Genomic DNA, 16387 nt, shown 5'->3' on the forward strand with positions numbered 1-16387 from the left:
AGCTGATGAGCATAAGAAAAAATACTTATAATCCTCTTGATGGAATTGTATTGTAACTGTACTGTCTCCCCATAATTTGTAAAGTGCTGGGCAAACTGTTGGCACTACATAAATCATATAATAATAATAATTATTATTATTATTATTAACTATGGTCCTCAGCTCCATCTAGTGGCCATAATGTATTATTACAACAACAAACTACATTCAAACTGGGAACCTCCATGTAGTGGTCATTGTGTATTATTACTACACTACATTGTAACTGGGAAAAAAATAATTAAGAACATTCATTTTTGGCATTATTCACCCAAAACAAACATTCACAGAGATCGCAGGGTGAAGGGCCCTGCAAATATTTTATAGACCTCAAAGTCACCTGAATGAGGGCAATGTCCAGTGTCAATGGGGCACCTGCAGACATTGCCAGTCAAGGCATATTGGGGAAATACCAAAATGGAAAGGTTAGAAAACCTTGTCCTATTGTTCTCACCCTGATAAGCTTGTGCTGGAGGAATTTGTAGCATGCCTCCTTTACTCTACTGCTTTAAAACCAGTGGTCGGGTTTAGCGGTGTGGTGGCTGGCAGAGATGCCTTGGGCAGTGTGACATGCATGTGCAGTAGGACTCATTGAAGCTGCATTTATCTCTCTGCATTTTTCATTTGATGCAGTTCCAGTGTGGGGCATTTTTAATGCATTTACTGTACCTAACTTTTACATGTGTTACCATACATCCACCAAAGTGGATGCACCAAAGATGCAGCACACTAGATTATTTTAGACACAATGCAAAAATTCTCAAAGGTGTAAACGCAGGCTGAAGGGGGCCATACACGGCTTGAATTTTGGCAAATTTGCTGGAATTTAAGCCGTGGATGACCCATTCAGCCCCATCTGGCTCAACAAAGTGATTAAGGAGCCATCAAAATTCTCAGATGAACGGGGACTGCAACCATCAGATTATTACTATACAGGATTTATATAGCGCCAACAGTTTGTGCAGCGCTTTACAATATAAGGAAGACATTACAATCACAATACAATTCAAGACAAGATGGTAAGGAGGGCCCTGCCCCTCAGGGCTTACAATCTAAAAGGGAGGGGCAAGTGATACATGAGGAAGTAGCTGTGTGGGGATAAATTGTTTGAGGAAGTGATAGTTCAGTGGTTAGGTTGAGGTGGAATAGGCTTCCCTGAAGAGATGAGTCTTAAGGGATCGCCTAAAGGCAGTCAGAGCGGGAGATAGACGGACAGGTTAGGGTAAAGAGTTCCATAGGATGGGAGACACTCTAGTGAAGTCCTGGAGGCGAGCATGGGAGGAGTTGACGAGGGAGCTGGAAAGCAGAAGGTCTATTGAAGAGCAGAGGGAACGGTTAGGGTGATACTTTGAGACCAGGTTTGAGATGTAGTCAGGGGGCAGAATTGTGGATGGCTTTATAAGTGGTTGTTAATATTTTGAATTTTATCCTTTGGGCTTTTGGAAGCCAGTGGAGGGATCGGCAGAGGGGGGTTGCAGACACTGAGCGGTTGGTTAGGTGAATGAGTCTATCAGCTGCATTCATGATAGACTGAAGGGGGGATAGCCTGTGTAGAGGTCGGCCAATAAGGAGGGAGTTGCAATAGTCAAGACGAGAGATAACAACAAGTGAGTGGATGAGTAATTTCGAGGTTTCATTGGTGAGGAAGGCGCATTCTGCTATCTACATGGTAGGGGGGAATGAAGGAATTAAGCGTTTGTCTATCATTCAGCCTGTTGGCTGAACAGCTTTTTATTTCAACTTTGCTAAGGAAGTTAGATGTTGGTATCATATGCCTGGTTAGTTCTATAATTCTGTTGACTAACACACTTATATTTCATAAGCATGTACTTTATGTGTATGTCGCTTACAGGCAGGTCCTCTTAAGTTGCAAAATAGACGTGGCTATAGGCACCTTACATTTTTTAGGGTGGCTATAGATATGCCAATTTGGCAGAACTCTTCTACTCACTACAGGAACCTTGACACTTCCTTTTCCTGTAATTAATTCCCGGATGATTGCAGAATTACACTTATTCTTATTACTTTTCTGTTTATTGCTTCCCCCGAATGTAAAGTACATAGTAAGAGGTGGGTTTCCGTTAACCTGTCCGTGATTAACGACTTGCCTCACTCCCAGGATATCATAGTCATGTATTTCAATGGTGCTGTCAGAAGCTGAACGTTCATATGGCGTGCTCAGGAGACCAGGCCGTGAAATACATTTGCGCTGTCAAAAGAACTTTAAATTTCCCTGGTTGCCGAGAAGGGGAAAGGGGCTCTATAGAAAACTTTTTGGAAGAAAAACATGACAGTTTCCCTTTCCTTAAAATTCAAATCTGGCTTGTGCGTTAAATTACACAGGAAACTTACTTCAGTGTTTATTTAAAGGTCATGAAAACACGCGTTTAAGCGAACAAAATCAAAACTGGTCTCCTATCACCTCTTCTCATGCCAAATACCACAAAAATACCACCTGTCAAAATGATCTATGCTTAGAGTAGTATTCAACTCTCAATCTTTTGGTAAATAATTAATCCAGATCAAATAATACATGGCCCAGCAACGGATTTCTTTACATTTTTGCCCAAGCATTTACAGTTATCATGTTTCTGAAAAGCCCCAACTCTCTCAGGTCAGCTTCCCCGAACTTCCGGTCCACTACAAGATTGCAAGGGAGAGAACAGTCTTCAGCAGCGTCCATCTACTAGATTAGCTTGAAGTGGGGAGGGGGGAGGAGGAGGGAGCAGGGGAACGGATTGTCTTGATGTGTCTGTGTGTTTGTGGATTATGCCTGATGAAGGAGATCCTGTGTGACCACGAAACGTCACACTAAGTGTGCTATGCTACCTGTTTCTATGTACGTCAAATAAATAGACGTATTCTATCTGCTTTTGAAGTGCCGGTGTCCATATTCTTTTGTGTGTTTGTGGAGACACACACCACTTACTAGCACACATAAGGGTGGCTCTATAGTACCCTGCAAGGGAAAGGAGCCACCCTAAAACAGGATATTAGGACCAGTGCTCAGGGGACCAGCTGATTTCTGCAGGAAATTAAAACATTTCAATATCAAGAAGCAGCATTCATTGTAAGTGATCTAATCAGCATTTGAAATAGCTTAAAACTCTTTTGACTGTAATATCACAAGCTGAATTCCAGACACAAAACCTTTCATTTACATATATTCCTCAACAGATACAGAAAATATAAATCCACTTTGTGTGCACCAAATGCCTATGTAAACCCGGATATTGTTTTGTAAATATACAATGTGACATCATCACTGTGCTGCACATAGCCTGTCCAGAGAACAGAGCTGTGGGAGGGACCCAGCAGGCTCCACCCACTACAGACTGCCTGCAGAAAACTACAAGAGGGGGCAGAGACAAGACCAGTCACCCTGTGCAAGGAGAGAGAGAGCAGCAGTGACCGGTCTTTATTACAGGAAGCTCCAAGTTTCACACTGGATAACTACAGATCATAGATCTGGAAGAAATACACAAAGCTCATCAAGATTTAAGGAATAATACACAGGCCTCTTGTATTTAGACAGTATTTGCTTATCTCAGCTTTAAAGCCAAACTCCAGACAATGTATTTTTTGTTTTTTGGAAAAAAAAAAGTAGAAAGTGGGGAAAAGTTAAAATATTCTGCTAGGTTTGTAATTGCTGTCTGTGAACCCACTGGGAGATTTTCTCTCACTTCCTGTCCCTGTGACACCAGGACACGAAATGGGGGGAGCAGTTTTTACTGTAACAGGAAGGCACATACGACAATAAGAACATTCTCTGAAGTTCTAAGATTTCTCCACTTTACCTAAAATGTGTTTTCTCTGAGCTCCTGTTGGAGAGATCACTACCTGTCCTGGGAGGAAGTTGAGGAAATCTCTTCAACAGAAACATAGACGGCAAACTAAAGAAAAAACCCAAATAGAACAGGGGTAGCCAATTTGGGGACCCCAGCTGTGGTTTAACTACAAATCCCAAGACTCTGACAGGCACAGGCATGACTCCCAGAGGCAGATGAATGATGGGATATGTGGTTCCACCACAGCTGGAGGGACAAAGTTTGTCTCCCCCTGCAGTAGAGGCTCTAAACCTTCACTGCTTTATTTAAAACAAGAATACAACATTTTGGATGGTTTGGGCTTAACTAAAATATATATTAATGATTCATTATCACAAAAAAAACATCCAATGAAAGCACATAAAAGTGCAACTTGTAGAAGTCGTCTCATCCAACTGGACATTTCACATCTCAACTAAGTTGCTTCTTCAGTTCTAATAAGTGTCAGGAACATACCCCAGTATGATATCCACAGACGTAACTCTACTCTGAGGCGGGTAACTGGGTACTCTAAACATCGTGGAATAAAGGCAGATCTTCCCCCATTCCGTGGTGACTGGATGAAGGTGTCTGTGCTACCTGTGTGGATATAAATACTGGGGTATGTTCCTGACACTCATTAGAACCGAAGAAGCAATGATGTGAAACGTCTTCAACATTGCAGAACAAAGTCCAGTTGGATGTGACTAACCACTACCAGCTTTACCATGACCGGGATAAATGGGAACCTTCACAGACGCAATAAACTGTGATTGTTACATAACCTCATTACAAAAGTGTGAAGAAAGAGTTCCAGGGCAAGTGGAAGAATGCAGACAGATAGGTAATACTAAGACACCGTTAAAGTGATATTAAAGCCTATTTTTTTTTTACAATTCTCCTTTAGGGAGACCCTCCTTTGCTGGAGGCTGTTGTTTATTTTTTAAAACTTTTTCATTGCTTGTTTTCTAGTGGGTCCCCGCAGTGATCTTACCCCCTGCCCCCGCACGGGTGCCACCACGTTCTAATGGAGGCACCCATGCGCGCTTGTGCCCACTCGTTTCCACAGTGGCTGTGTGCGTCCATAGACACACACACCCCTGTGGCAGGCCACGCCCCTTCCCTCTTTGATTGCTGGACCCTATGGCTCCTCTGCCATCAGTATCCTCCCCCCGCAACCCGGAAGTTCGGGGAACGAAGGATCGCTTCAGGACTGACGGCAGGGACGAGCGCAGCTGACAGATAAGTGCGGGGGGGACTGGGGTAGAAAAAAGGTACTGGGCTACTCTTCCCAATACTTAGAGCCAGCGTGTGACACTGCATTGTCACACTCTATAGATGGAGAGCGGAGCGTTCATGAACTGCTGATTGCTCAGCTCACGATGTTCTCCTTGCAGAATGATGACGGTCAGTCACCGCTCCCCGTAGGGATTCCCTCTGTTTTATGCGTTGCTGTTGTAGTGGAGATAATCTCTAGCTGTACTGTCTGGTTCAAAAATTTAGCTGCACAAGATTGCAAAAATAATTACCTTAAATGTGAGGAAGTCAGTTAGATTACAAAATCACCAGTAAATGTACGTAATAGCAGGCTGTATGCACTGGGTCTGTCTGATTCTGATTGGGAGCCTCAGAAATATATGTGATAAATGTAAAGAGACATTATTGTCTAATAAATGCCAAAAGCCTTATGGAATATGATTTTATTTTTTCTAAACAGCAGATCTAAGGGCTGGTAGAGAACTGCGCGATCCTGGGATGCACGTCTCGGGATGGGGTTACATTTGCGCGGTTATCACTGAAAAAGGTACATGTACCTTTTTTTTGCGACAGGCGACGCACCGCTTTTTTAGCTGCGAACATGTTCAGTTGCACAGGCGGAATTGCAGAGGGAAACCAACGTGATCCGTCCGGCGCGACGGGGTGCCATTCGAAAAGAATGGCACCACCAGTGCGATCACCGGTGGTGTGCGACTCCGTGACCAGACAGCAATCTGCGCGGTTCAGTGCACGATTGCCGCACGGTCACCGAACTTGAAAGTGTGAACCTGGCCTAAAACAGAAAGAAAACACAGGTAAATAAACAGAGTTTCATATTGATAGGCTGATCATATGGAACATGGTGAAAGTTTTTCCCAGCTAGGAAGATGCCAACCTAACAGTTATCACCAAATAATTGTAATCTGTCACTAGGGAACCAGTTATATACTGTATGTTCATAGTACAATTGTTCTGAATCTGCCCAGAAAATAAAAATAACATTCTGTATCACAGGTCGGTTTCTAGAAATGCACATGTACATGACCTCCGCTCTCGGCAAGAATGACATGAAGGCCATTGGACTACAGATGGCTCTGGACCTTCTGGCCAAAAAGGAACAAAAAGACTCTATTACAGGACTGAAGACCCGGACACAGCCAGGACGTCCAGACTGGAACAAGGCATAATTGATTACAGCTGAATATTTCTATGTTCACCTTCTCTACAAATAACTAACAATTTGTATTCTTGGTTTTAGGTGTTCCAGAAAATTGCGCAGGAGAAGAAAGGAAAGGTGCAAGTGTTCTTCTGCGGCTCTCCAGCACTAGCTAAAGTCATCAAGGCTCAATGTGAACAGTTCAACTTCAAATTTTTCAAGGAAAATTTCTAACTTTGTTACATTTTAGCCATTCAATCAGAATGTAGGGTGACTACAAACATTAGAGAATGGTTGCCAATTCTTATCATTTTCAGTCAGCTCAGGTTTATTCTTAAAGGAAAACGATATCTTTAGTACAAGTTGCCCTTCAGGGCATATGCCCAACCTGGTCCAATATTTGCCTTTGTCCACATTCCAGAGATTCTCACTGGCCACCATGCTTTCTTCCGAAAGCACCCCTGACAGGTACATGAGCACTGTGGCCCCATTCCTTCCTAAAGGGAGAACCATACTCCACAGAACTGCTGGAGGCTGCCATGAGTACATCTCCTCGTTGAAATAAATGGGGCCATATCATGCATGCGTAGGATGAAAAGGGCCTGGCAGGCACCGATAAGCTATTGGATGTCAGTAGGCCCCTGGGCCCTAAGGCACAATCCCATTTTAAGATTAGCATAACCCAAATACACTACCATCTCACAACATTCCATACTGTGGACCATATTCACCCTCGCTAACAATTGCTGCATCAGCCTATATCAGGCATCTCAACTCTTCCGGATGTTCTGGGATTCTCCCGCTATTAGATAGCGGCTCCCGGACACATAGGGGGAGAGAAACATTTTCTCCCGGAAAGGTATACCCTGCATTATCTAGCAGAGTAAACCTTTCTTTGCTCTGCTTTTTTTTTTTTTCTTGACATCGGGGCCGCCAGCCGCCGTCAGTCGGAAAACAAAAACGGCATAGGAACGAATAGCTAGATTGCTATTGGCTATTGTAAATTGAAATAGCCAATAGCAGACTAGCTATTGCACCCGCCCACTGCTACTGTCAATCAGCAGAGGTGGACCTGAAGTTCTCCATCAGCTCCTCCTTTACTGACTGACAGCAGCAGAGGGCGGGTGCAATAGCCAGCTTGCTATTGGCAATTGCCAATTGAACTAGCCAATAGCAATCTAGCTATTCATTCCTATGCTGTTTTTTTTAAATGTTTTTATTCTGATGGCAGCATCTGTCAGAATACTAAAAAAATAGCAGAAAGCAAGGGAAGGGATAGCATCATTTCAGGGGGTACTCTCTTCCTTGTTGTTGCAAGTGGGTGGGGGAGGACAGAGGGCACCTCCCTGAAATGAGAAGAGCACCTCGCTGAAATGACTTATTTCAGCTTGGGATCCCTGCTATATATACACTATTGTTCCTACAAAATGTCTGTACCCTGTTAAAACAATAAATATTTTCTCAAGCAAGGGACTTGTGCCGCTCTGGCCATGGTTGCACGATGAGGATCGTTGGAACCAGGCTGGTCCTTATAATGAGATGGTTGCTAAAGGTGGCATTTCATTGGGTCACATGGGGGGGCAGCAGGGCCTGCCATCCCTTTACAGCTAGAGTGTCCCCGGTTGTTAAGAGCTCTTAGCAACCGGTGACGCTTTTTCCGGCCGACTACAAAATTCACATGTAATTGCATTTTGGGGCTACTTGTCGGCGAAAGGCATTTTTCTATTCAGATGCTTGCAAAAATAACTGAAGTCTGCTAATGTCACAAATGTTTTTGGTTTGAACAATAGTAGAACATTCTAATAAATGTGAACCAGCAGGGGACAAGGATTCTTTGAAGTGCAACTGAAGCCAAAATTGTACAGTTCTGTATGACCACTGATTGTGCCAAATATTATAAAACTACACTCTTTATTGTGACAATGGAAATGACAGCTGTGCAGCAGACATACTGTTCTCGTTTATGTATTTATTATGTAATTCTGTGCTTTGTGTAAAATACTTATTTCCTGACAATGTCGTGGATATTACTTATTGAGACTCTGATTATCAATATGCAATTGCAGAGAACAAAATAAGACATAGAGTTCTGCCTGAAAGATCTGTTCTGACATTTATTACGACGCATTAGGGTTTTTATACATAAGATAAGAAAAGGGGGTGGTAAAAAATGTTATGCGGAACTAGCAAAGGGGATAAAATAACTCTATAGAAGGTCAGCAGATATCATGAAGTTGTAGGACTAAATTTCTAAGAAAGGAGGGGGAACAAAGTTCACTCTTTACTCAAAATGGATCTACAGTTCCTTTATGCAGAATGGATGCTCTTGTGCTTAATATGAATATCATAGTGGATTTCTCTTCCAACGAATAAAGCCAACACCTTAGAAAAAGCTGTTTTATTATTATGTATATCTCCATTATGACAAACATTGCAGTTATCGGGTTTATTTCTGTGTGAATTGCTGTTAGCAGCCTGCAGCTGTGCAAATCCCTGTGTTAGCAGATGCCACTTCTACCTCTAATGACTGTCACAACTTATCACTTGCCTTTGTAGGATGAGCCAGTATCCTCTCGGAGGAAACACCTGAGTACCCTGACGAGTGGCTGTGTCTTCTGCTCTTGTCCTCCCAGTGGTCCCTTTCAATGTCTTCATGTAGACAGAAGAATAACAAGTTGCTGCTAACAATCCAATTTAGCAATTGAGCCTTTCTCGTTTAATGTGTTTCTTATCAGCTCACACAGACTCAAAGGACTACAAATCTGTCTCCGAGGGGTATTCACAGCCAAGGCACTTTTGTTTGTATTATACAAAGTGTGCAGGATGCCCTTTATAAACACATTTGCATGCCTACGCTGCAGAACTTTCATTTGAACATCCAGCAGAACGGAAAACTCATCTTCCACTGCCAGCATTAATAGTCACATGTGGATGAGAAGCCATAATAGATGTCCATGCCTTCCCATTCCTGTACATGATGAGTGCATAATACAGCATAAGGTATTCACTTGTCTCATTTCATCACAAAACTCAAAATTTAGAGGATTATTCCTCATGTCAGGACAGGGGGTGTAGCCATGCAAATCATATCTTTGTAGCCCGCAGCGCGTGAATCGGAAAACCCCTGTGAGAAAGTAAAGCGTGAAACAAACCAAATAAAAAAGGAGGATGCTTTGGTCCTCTTCCAAAGGAACGACCTTGAGGCCCGGTGCAGACCTGAGCAATCCGGGATCATGTGGTCCTGCACAATGCTGACAGCGATTGCCGAACGGCCCCATTGATTTCAATGGGGTGATATCGGCGTGCGAATCACAGAAAAAAGGTACATGTACCTTTTTTTGCGATGCACATCGCGCGGTTTTAGTGTTCGGATGCACGGACGGAATTGCGTTGGAAAACCACGTGATTATTAGAAAATAATGGCACTCACATCATGACCCTCTGTGCTGGGCGACTCCTTGACCGCGCGGCAATCTGTGTTGTATCGTGCACGATTGCCGCACAGTCAGGAATCGCCTAGGTGTGCACCGGCCCTCAATCTCTTAACTCTGAGACTAGGTTCACACCTAGGTGATTTATCACACTGATTGAGTCGCATTGAAGTCAATGGAGGCTGTTCTCACCTGTCACAGTTCAGCTGCAGACTTGCAGCTGAGCTGCTACTTGTAGTTCTACAAGGATATACATATCTCTTACCCCTGGTTCTGCAGACATGTAGGGCTGTGCTGGTGCTTGTAGTCCTCCAGACATGCGCTCTAAACCTGACTCACACTTGCACCTGTCTGCAAGCTTTAGGCGTCGGCCGACCTCTCCTGCTGTTTCTTATGCAGCTTCTCGGCCAATCAGTGCAGTCCGCTTGTAGCCAATCCTGTGGATCCTCCCTCTTCCTGTCTCTATTTAAAATCAGGGCCGCGAACAGCTCGCTGCCTGGGCAATGCTTTCCCAAGCTAGTTGCTGTGGCCCCCATTTGTGATTTACCCTGAATTCCTGGAAGTTTTCCCGTGTACTGAACCTTTGGCTTGTCCTTGGAAATTCCTGTCTACTGGCTGCCCTGTGCTTCCCTTTTGTCCTTGGAAATCCCTGTCTACAGGCTGCCCTGTGCTTCCCTTTTGTCCTTGGAAATCCCTGTCTACAGACTGCCCTCTGCTTCACTGTGGCCCCCATTTGTGATTTACCCTGAATTCCTGGAAGTTTTCCCGTGTACTGAACCTTTGGCTTGTCCTTGGAAATTCCTGTCTACTGGCTGCCCTGTGCTTCCCTTTTGTCCTTGGAAATCCCTGTCTACAGGCTGCCCTGTGCTTCCCTTTTGTCCTTGGAAATCCCTGTCTACAGACTGCCCTCTGCTTCACTTTTGTCTTTGGAAATCCCTGTCTACAGTCTACGCTGTGCTTCGCTTGGTCCCTGGAAGTCTTCAGGCTGTACCTAGCCTTTGATTTGTACCCTGTACCTGTTAGGTGAGTTGGGTGGACCTAGGGATTGTGACTTGGTCAGCACGCAGCCAAGCCCATCTCCACCATCAGGAGCTCTGGCGAATACCGGCTGGCTCTTATATTCCACATCCTGGGGAACCCCTGCCACCTACTCAGCATCCCATGCCACCTACTCTGCATTGCACCACCCTGCCTTGTATTTGAACTTCCAGCTTTAGCTGACTTCCACTACCTCATTCAGTTCCCCTGCTTGTACGCCAGCTCTGGGAGTCGTCACCCTACACTGCTTGGACCCTTTTCTCTGAGGGTCCCTGCCAGTGCAGTGGAAAGGGTCCACATACCGGACTCCAGTTCATACCCGTGAGTCCCGATCTGTGACATCACCTTTGCGGTTTGTCGTGCGGACGAAATCACCTGTCACGCAAAAAGATGCAGGAGCTATTTTCGGGCGGTTGTCGCGCGGTTTGGGTCCCATAGACATCTCTATGCATTGAAAACCATGCGACAACCACGCGGTTTTCAAAGCACAGCTGCACAAACGAAAACGCGCGACAGCTGCGCAAAAACAGCTCCCCAGCTTAATTGCCTAGTGTGAATCTAGCCTTAAGGTTCCAGGCAGGGGCAAGGTCCACTAAACCCAAAACCAGGAAACCCAGATCCTAGGGACCAGCTAAACCTGATCCACTAAGTACTTGGTGAGGGCTCTCCCAAAGAGGGACCCCCTGTGGAGAGAGGCAAAGGACCTGAAGGCCGTAGAACCTTTACCCAGACATCCAGATGGGCCCTGAAGGATTCCACTCCCTCCATAAAAAGTGTACAAAATATGTGTACAACTAAGTGATATAACATAAATAACATGGCAGACCTTGTCACCAAAATAAGAAATTCTTCCATTGGCTAGGCTTTATGGCCATCAGTGCAGTGAATGGAAGCCATGGATTTCGACTTGGTACTCAATGGCACAGTATAACCATGCAGGTTATGATAAGAAGGCACTCAAGTAATCTTAATAAGCACAATTCTGCATTATGGCCACTAGATGGAGCTGAGGATTATCAGAAATAAGTCTTTTTTCAGAATATATTGTACAGCTCTTACTTTTTGGCATGGTTTTATTTTTACAATTTAAAAAGATGAGAATATATTTTTTAAAACGTATTATATATTGCACTGCAACACATCAGACTGGTTCCTTGTGCTGCTTCTCCCACCCCCTCTCTGAGCTCTGCTTTAAGGGGCCCATACACTGCTCGATTCTCGTCGATCTCGTACGAGAATCGTGGGAAATCCCGCGATCGTACGAGAATTGAACAGTGTGAAGGAAGACGTGCGACCGTTTCTACTGTACGGTCGCACGTCTTTTGTCTAAGGAGCATGTTAGAAAACCAGCCGAGAATCGTACGATTTTCGGCTGGTTTGAACAGTGCTCGGGAGACAAATGCCGAACGGGCTGCTGTGCGCACGCGCACACTGCCCGTTCAGCATTGCGGTCATCGGAAGCCCACCCCTCAGGGGGGCGGGCTTGCGATGATCGAGAGTGCGGTCTGCCTGTCCAAGATGGGCAGATCGTACGTTTTTTTTAATCACTTTACAACCATCGCAAGACTAAGGTCTTGCGATGGTTGTACAGCGTATGGCCACCTTTACAGGGCCACAAAAGGCTGCTGCCAATTTAAATGAAGGTACATACACTGCTTGCCTTCATTAAAATACATTTCCTGGTGTATAAATGATCAAAGCTTCATTCATCTGCCTTTTATATTTGCATGGAGTAAAAGAGTCCCTGATAATTACTTAAATTTTTTTTAACTATGTTATTTCTATTGGCAGGAGATCTCACAGCTTGAAAATAAAACAAACTGACAATACCTGATGATGCAACCCATTAAGGCAAATTAGGTGTTTGTATTCAATTTTCTAGTATAACTTTATTAGCTTTAACGTGAACAAAGGTGCATATGCCTAGGGCATCAGTGCAGTGACAGCAGTGCAGGCGGATGATCCAGATGACTCCCAGGCTGATTTCAACAGGGAAGCCGCTACTCACGGGAAAGACAGACATAATTATAACCCAAGTGCTGGTGCTGAGGAGGCTTGTCTATTAACCTGTCAGATCTGGAGGCAAAGAGGGAAGATGCTCACCGGTTTCCATGGCGATATGACCTATACATCTCGAAGGTTGTCACCTCCGTGCAGCGCAAGTGTATAGAGATATGATGTGAAACGTTGATTTGGAGGCAAGTAATGAAACACCTAGAAACAAATACACAATAGCCTATAGTCTTAGCTCTTTGAAACCAACCTTCATATTATAGTCTATAACAAAAAAAAAAGCGGATGAGCACTATTCAATGGATTATAAAAAAAATGCTACAGAGATGAAATGTATAACCAGATCAATGGAGAGAGATCAAGCCAGGGTCAAATACAAGAGAGGAGAGTAAAAAAAGATAATTGAAATGTTTGCTGAAGGGGTTTCCCGCTTAACGAGAACCTATCCAGTTCACCAAAGTGTATGAATGTACATGGGTTGAAGTGAAGACACCCTGTTGTGCCTATAAGCAGGGTCAGAATAACTCACCAGAGAACTGAGGGATCTTCTGGAGGGCCCCAAACCGGTTACATAAGTGTCAGCAGACCTGGGCACGTGCAGAGGTTCACTGGCATGCAGGACATCCTTTACAAGCTGATGTCTACCTTTTATAGAGCCAATGTCAACCAGCAAAGCCAGAAGCTCGGGATATGGCTTGTCTCTTCAGGTTAGTATCCACTGGCCACCAATCCTGGGTTATTCTTCTTTCCACTGGCCACCAATTCTAGGACATTCTTCTTCAGCTGACCACCAATCCTGGGGAATTCTTTTTTAACTGACCGCCAATCCTGGGGCATTCTTGTTTAAATGACCACCAATCCTGGGGCATTCTTACTCCCACTGATCACCAGTGTTGGGGCATTCTTCCTTCCACTGACCACCAATGCTGGGATATTCTTTCTCTCACTGACCACCAATGCTGGGCCAATCACCTTTCCACTGACCACCAATCCCGAGGCATTCACCTTTCCACTGACCACCAATGCTGGTGCATTCTTCCTCTCACTGACCACCAACATTGGGGTAGTGTTCCTCTCACTGACCACCAATGCTGGTGCATTCTTCCTCCCTCTGACCACCAACATTGGGGTAGTGTTCCTCTCACTGATCCCCAATGCTTGGGCATTCTTTTTCCCAATGACTGCCAATTGTAGGCAATTCTTCCTCCTACTGATTGCCAATGCTGGGGCGTTTTTCCTCTCATTGACTGCTAATGCTGGGACATTCCTTCTTCCACTGACCACAATTCTATAACTTTCTTCATCCCATTGACCATGAATGCAGGAACATCTTACTTCTGTACTACTTGTACAGCCATTGACCTAGAACACGCAAGTGGAGCTGCAATTTTAGCATCAGTTAAGTCTACCAGGGGAGCACCAATAGCATAGACAAGCTATGCCACATAAAACCACATCAAAGGAATCATTGGCAAAGCTGCCAGAAAAGGGCAGAAAGAGGTAGAGGGGAGGGAGCCTGGAGGAGGTGCAGGCTGTGCTTTCTACCCTTCCAGCGCCTCCATCTGGCCACATGTTTTCAGAAGGTGATCGCAAAATAAAGCAGGTTGGAGGCCAGGAGTAAAAGGGAGTCAAGCCGGATGGTGAGTGAACTGGGCTTTAGTTACTGTCACAAATTGTCACAGTTGCCAGTTTGGTACCCATGTATTGTCATGATTGGCCATTTGTTGCTTGCGTATTGTCATGATTGGCCATTTGTTGCTCGCGTATTGTCACAGATGCCTCTTTGTAGCCCACATGTTGTTACGATTGCCCGTTTGTTGCCCCTGTACTGTCATGTACATTTTTTGCCTATGTATTTCCAGGAATTCCCTGTTTCTAGCAAGTGACTTTCTGTATGCCACATATTGTAACAATTGCCACCAGAAAATTCCCACCAGAACAGAGGCCAAGACGAAGGAATTAAAACACCTCAGGGGGACACTTAAAACTTGCGGGTATCCAGACTGGGCTTTTGTCAAAACCGAAAAAAGGAGAGGAAAGAATGCCAAGAGTACCAGTGAGGGTGAAATGCATGACAAACGGAAGAATTTGGTCATCCCATATGTAACTGGGGTGTGAGATACGCAGAAGGGTTTTAAAAAAACATCACATCCCTGGCTGCTTCAAACCCAGCCATACACTGAGGCAACAACTGGTTCACCCAAAAGACCCAACGCCAAACACAAGATGAACAACATTGTGTATGCAGTCCAGTGCAGTGAGGAGTGCTTTAGAATTGTATGTCGGTGAATCAAAACAGCAGCTACACCAGCGTATGGCACAGCATAGAAGAGCCAAACCCTCTGGTCAGGATTCGGCAGTATACCTACACCTAAAGGAAAAAGGTCACTCCTTTGAACAGCAAGTACACATTCTTGACAGGGAGGAGGACTGGTTCAAAAGAGTTGGGAAAGAGGCCATTTATGTACAATGGAGAAGCCAACCTTGAATAGAGGGGGGGGGAGGGGGGTGAGACATCTATTGTCTGCCACATACAATGCTGTTTTAGGGGGGTTTAGTTGGGGACCTGTTGGCGGCAGGTTAATAACACCTTCTAGTCTCCAATGGGGCCACACACTCCCTAAGTCCTGCTGATTTGGTTGAAATTTGAGCAATGTATTTGCCAGGTTAAGTGTCAGCTCATCCCCTGTCTCAGGCTATCTGACTTCTAAACTTGTATATGCTAAGAGTTTGTGTACACAAGCAGTGGTGTAACTATAGCCATAGCAGCCCACACAGCCTGCTATGGGGCCTGGGATAGGAGGGGGACCCTTTAGGTAAGACATTATGGAAAATATACCGTAACTGTGAAATTTCCAGTAACTAGAGTTTCAGGGCTCCCAGTGGGAGGATATGACATGATGGCCCCGCCCACTTCAATATTTGCCTATACCGGAGTTCAGCTTTAACCCTGTATGTCTAATTAAATCAGAAATCCCAGAGATTCTAACCTGCTATAACCGTGAAAGGCAGCTGAGCTTTGTAGTTCTACAAAAACAATGTTGCATTAGGGTTATAACTTCCATCCAAAGCTGTGCTCCCGAGTAGTCTGATTGTTCTGATCAATCCTGCTGCCTAGCCTTGATTTAGGGCCCATTCACAACAGCAGGAGCGCGTTATGTTCAATATGTCATGTGCGTTCTGGTGTGCATTGGGTAAGGACAGTGCAATACACTTGTTACAATGTATCGCAATGTTTCCTTTAAAAAAAAAACTTTATTGAAATGTCACAATCACATTTTATTAAATTCTATGCACAATTGCCTTAACACGCATTTGTGCACATTGCAATGCGTAAAAATTTAGGCATGCTGCATTTTTATTTAACGTACATGGTAGGGTGTGAACACAGCACATAGAGAACAATTGTCTTTGCATTGATGCTTCATGGATCAATGCAGATCAACTCATATGCTGTAGACGAGGCCTTAGGAATACTTTGGGGTCTATGTATAAACAATTCACAGGGACCTTCACCCTGCAAATATCTGTAAACGTTTGTTTTGAGCGAATAATGCCAACAGCTAACGTTCTTCATTTATTTTTCCCCAGTTCGGATGTAGTGTTGTATTATTACATTATTGCCAGTTGATGGAGCTTTCCCCAGT

At 44.4% G+C, this 16387-nt stretch overlaps 1 protein-coding gene across 1 annotated transcript in view; it reads left to right on the forward strand.

Moving 5' to 3' along the window:
• The window catches only part of NOX5 (NADPH oxidase 5), a 40688-nt gene extending 34196 nt beyond the window's left edge, over window positions 1-6492 (forward strand). Inside the window, exons 15-16 of the mRNA XM_018567401.1 lie at window positions 6117-6283; window positions 6361-6492. Coding sequence (XP_018422903.1) covers window positions 6117-6283; window positions 6361-6492 — 299 coding nt within the window. The remainder of the gene's footprint in view (window positions 1-6116; window positions 6284-6360) is intronic.
• The last annotated feature ends 9895 nt before the right edge of the window (window positions 6493-16387 follow it).

The sequence above is a fragment of the Nanorana parkeri genome, unplaced genomic scaffold (assembly GCF_000935625.1).
Source record: "Nanorana parkeri isolate BGI_ZX_2015 unplaced genomic scaffold, ASM93562v1 scaffold1043, whole genome shotgun sequence".
NCBI classification, from domain to species: domain Eukaryota; kingdom Metazoa; phylum Chordata; class Amphibia; order Anura; family Dicroglossidae; genus Nanorana; species Nanorana parkeri.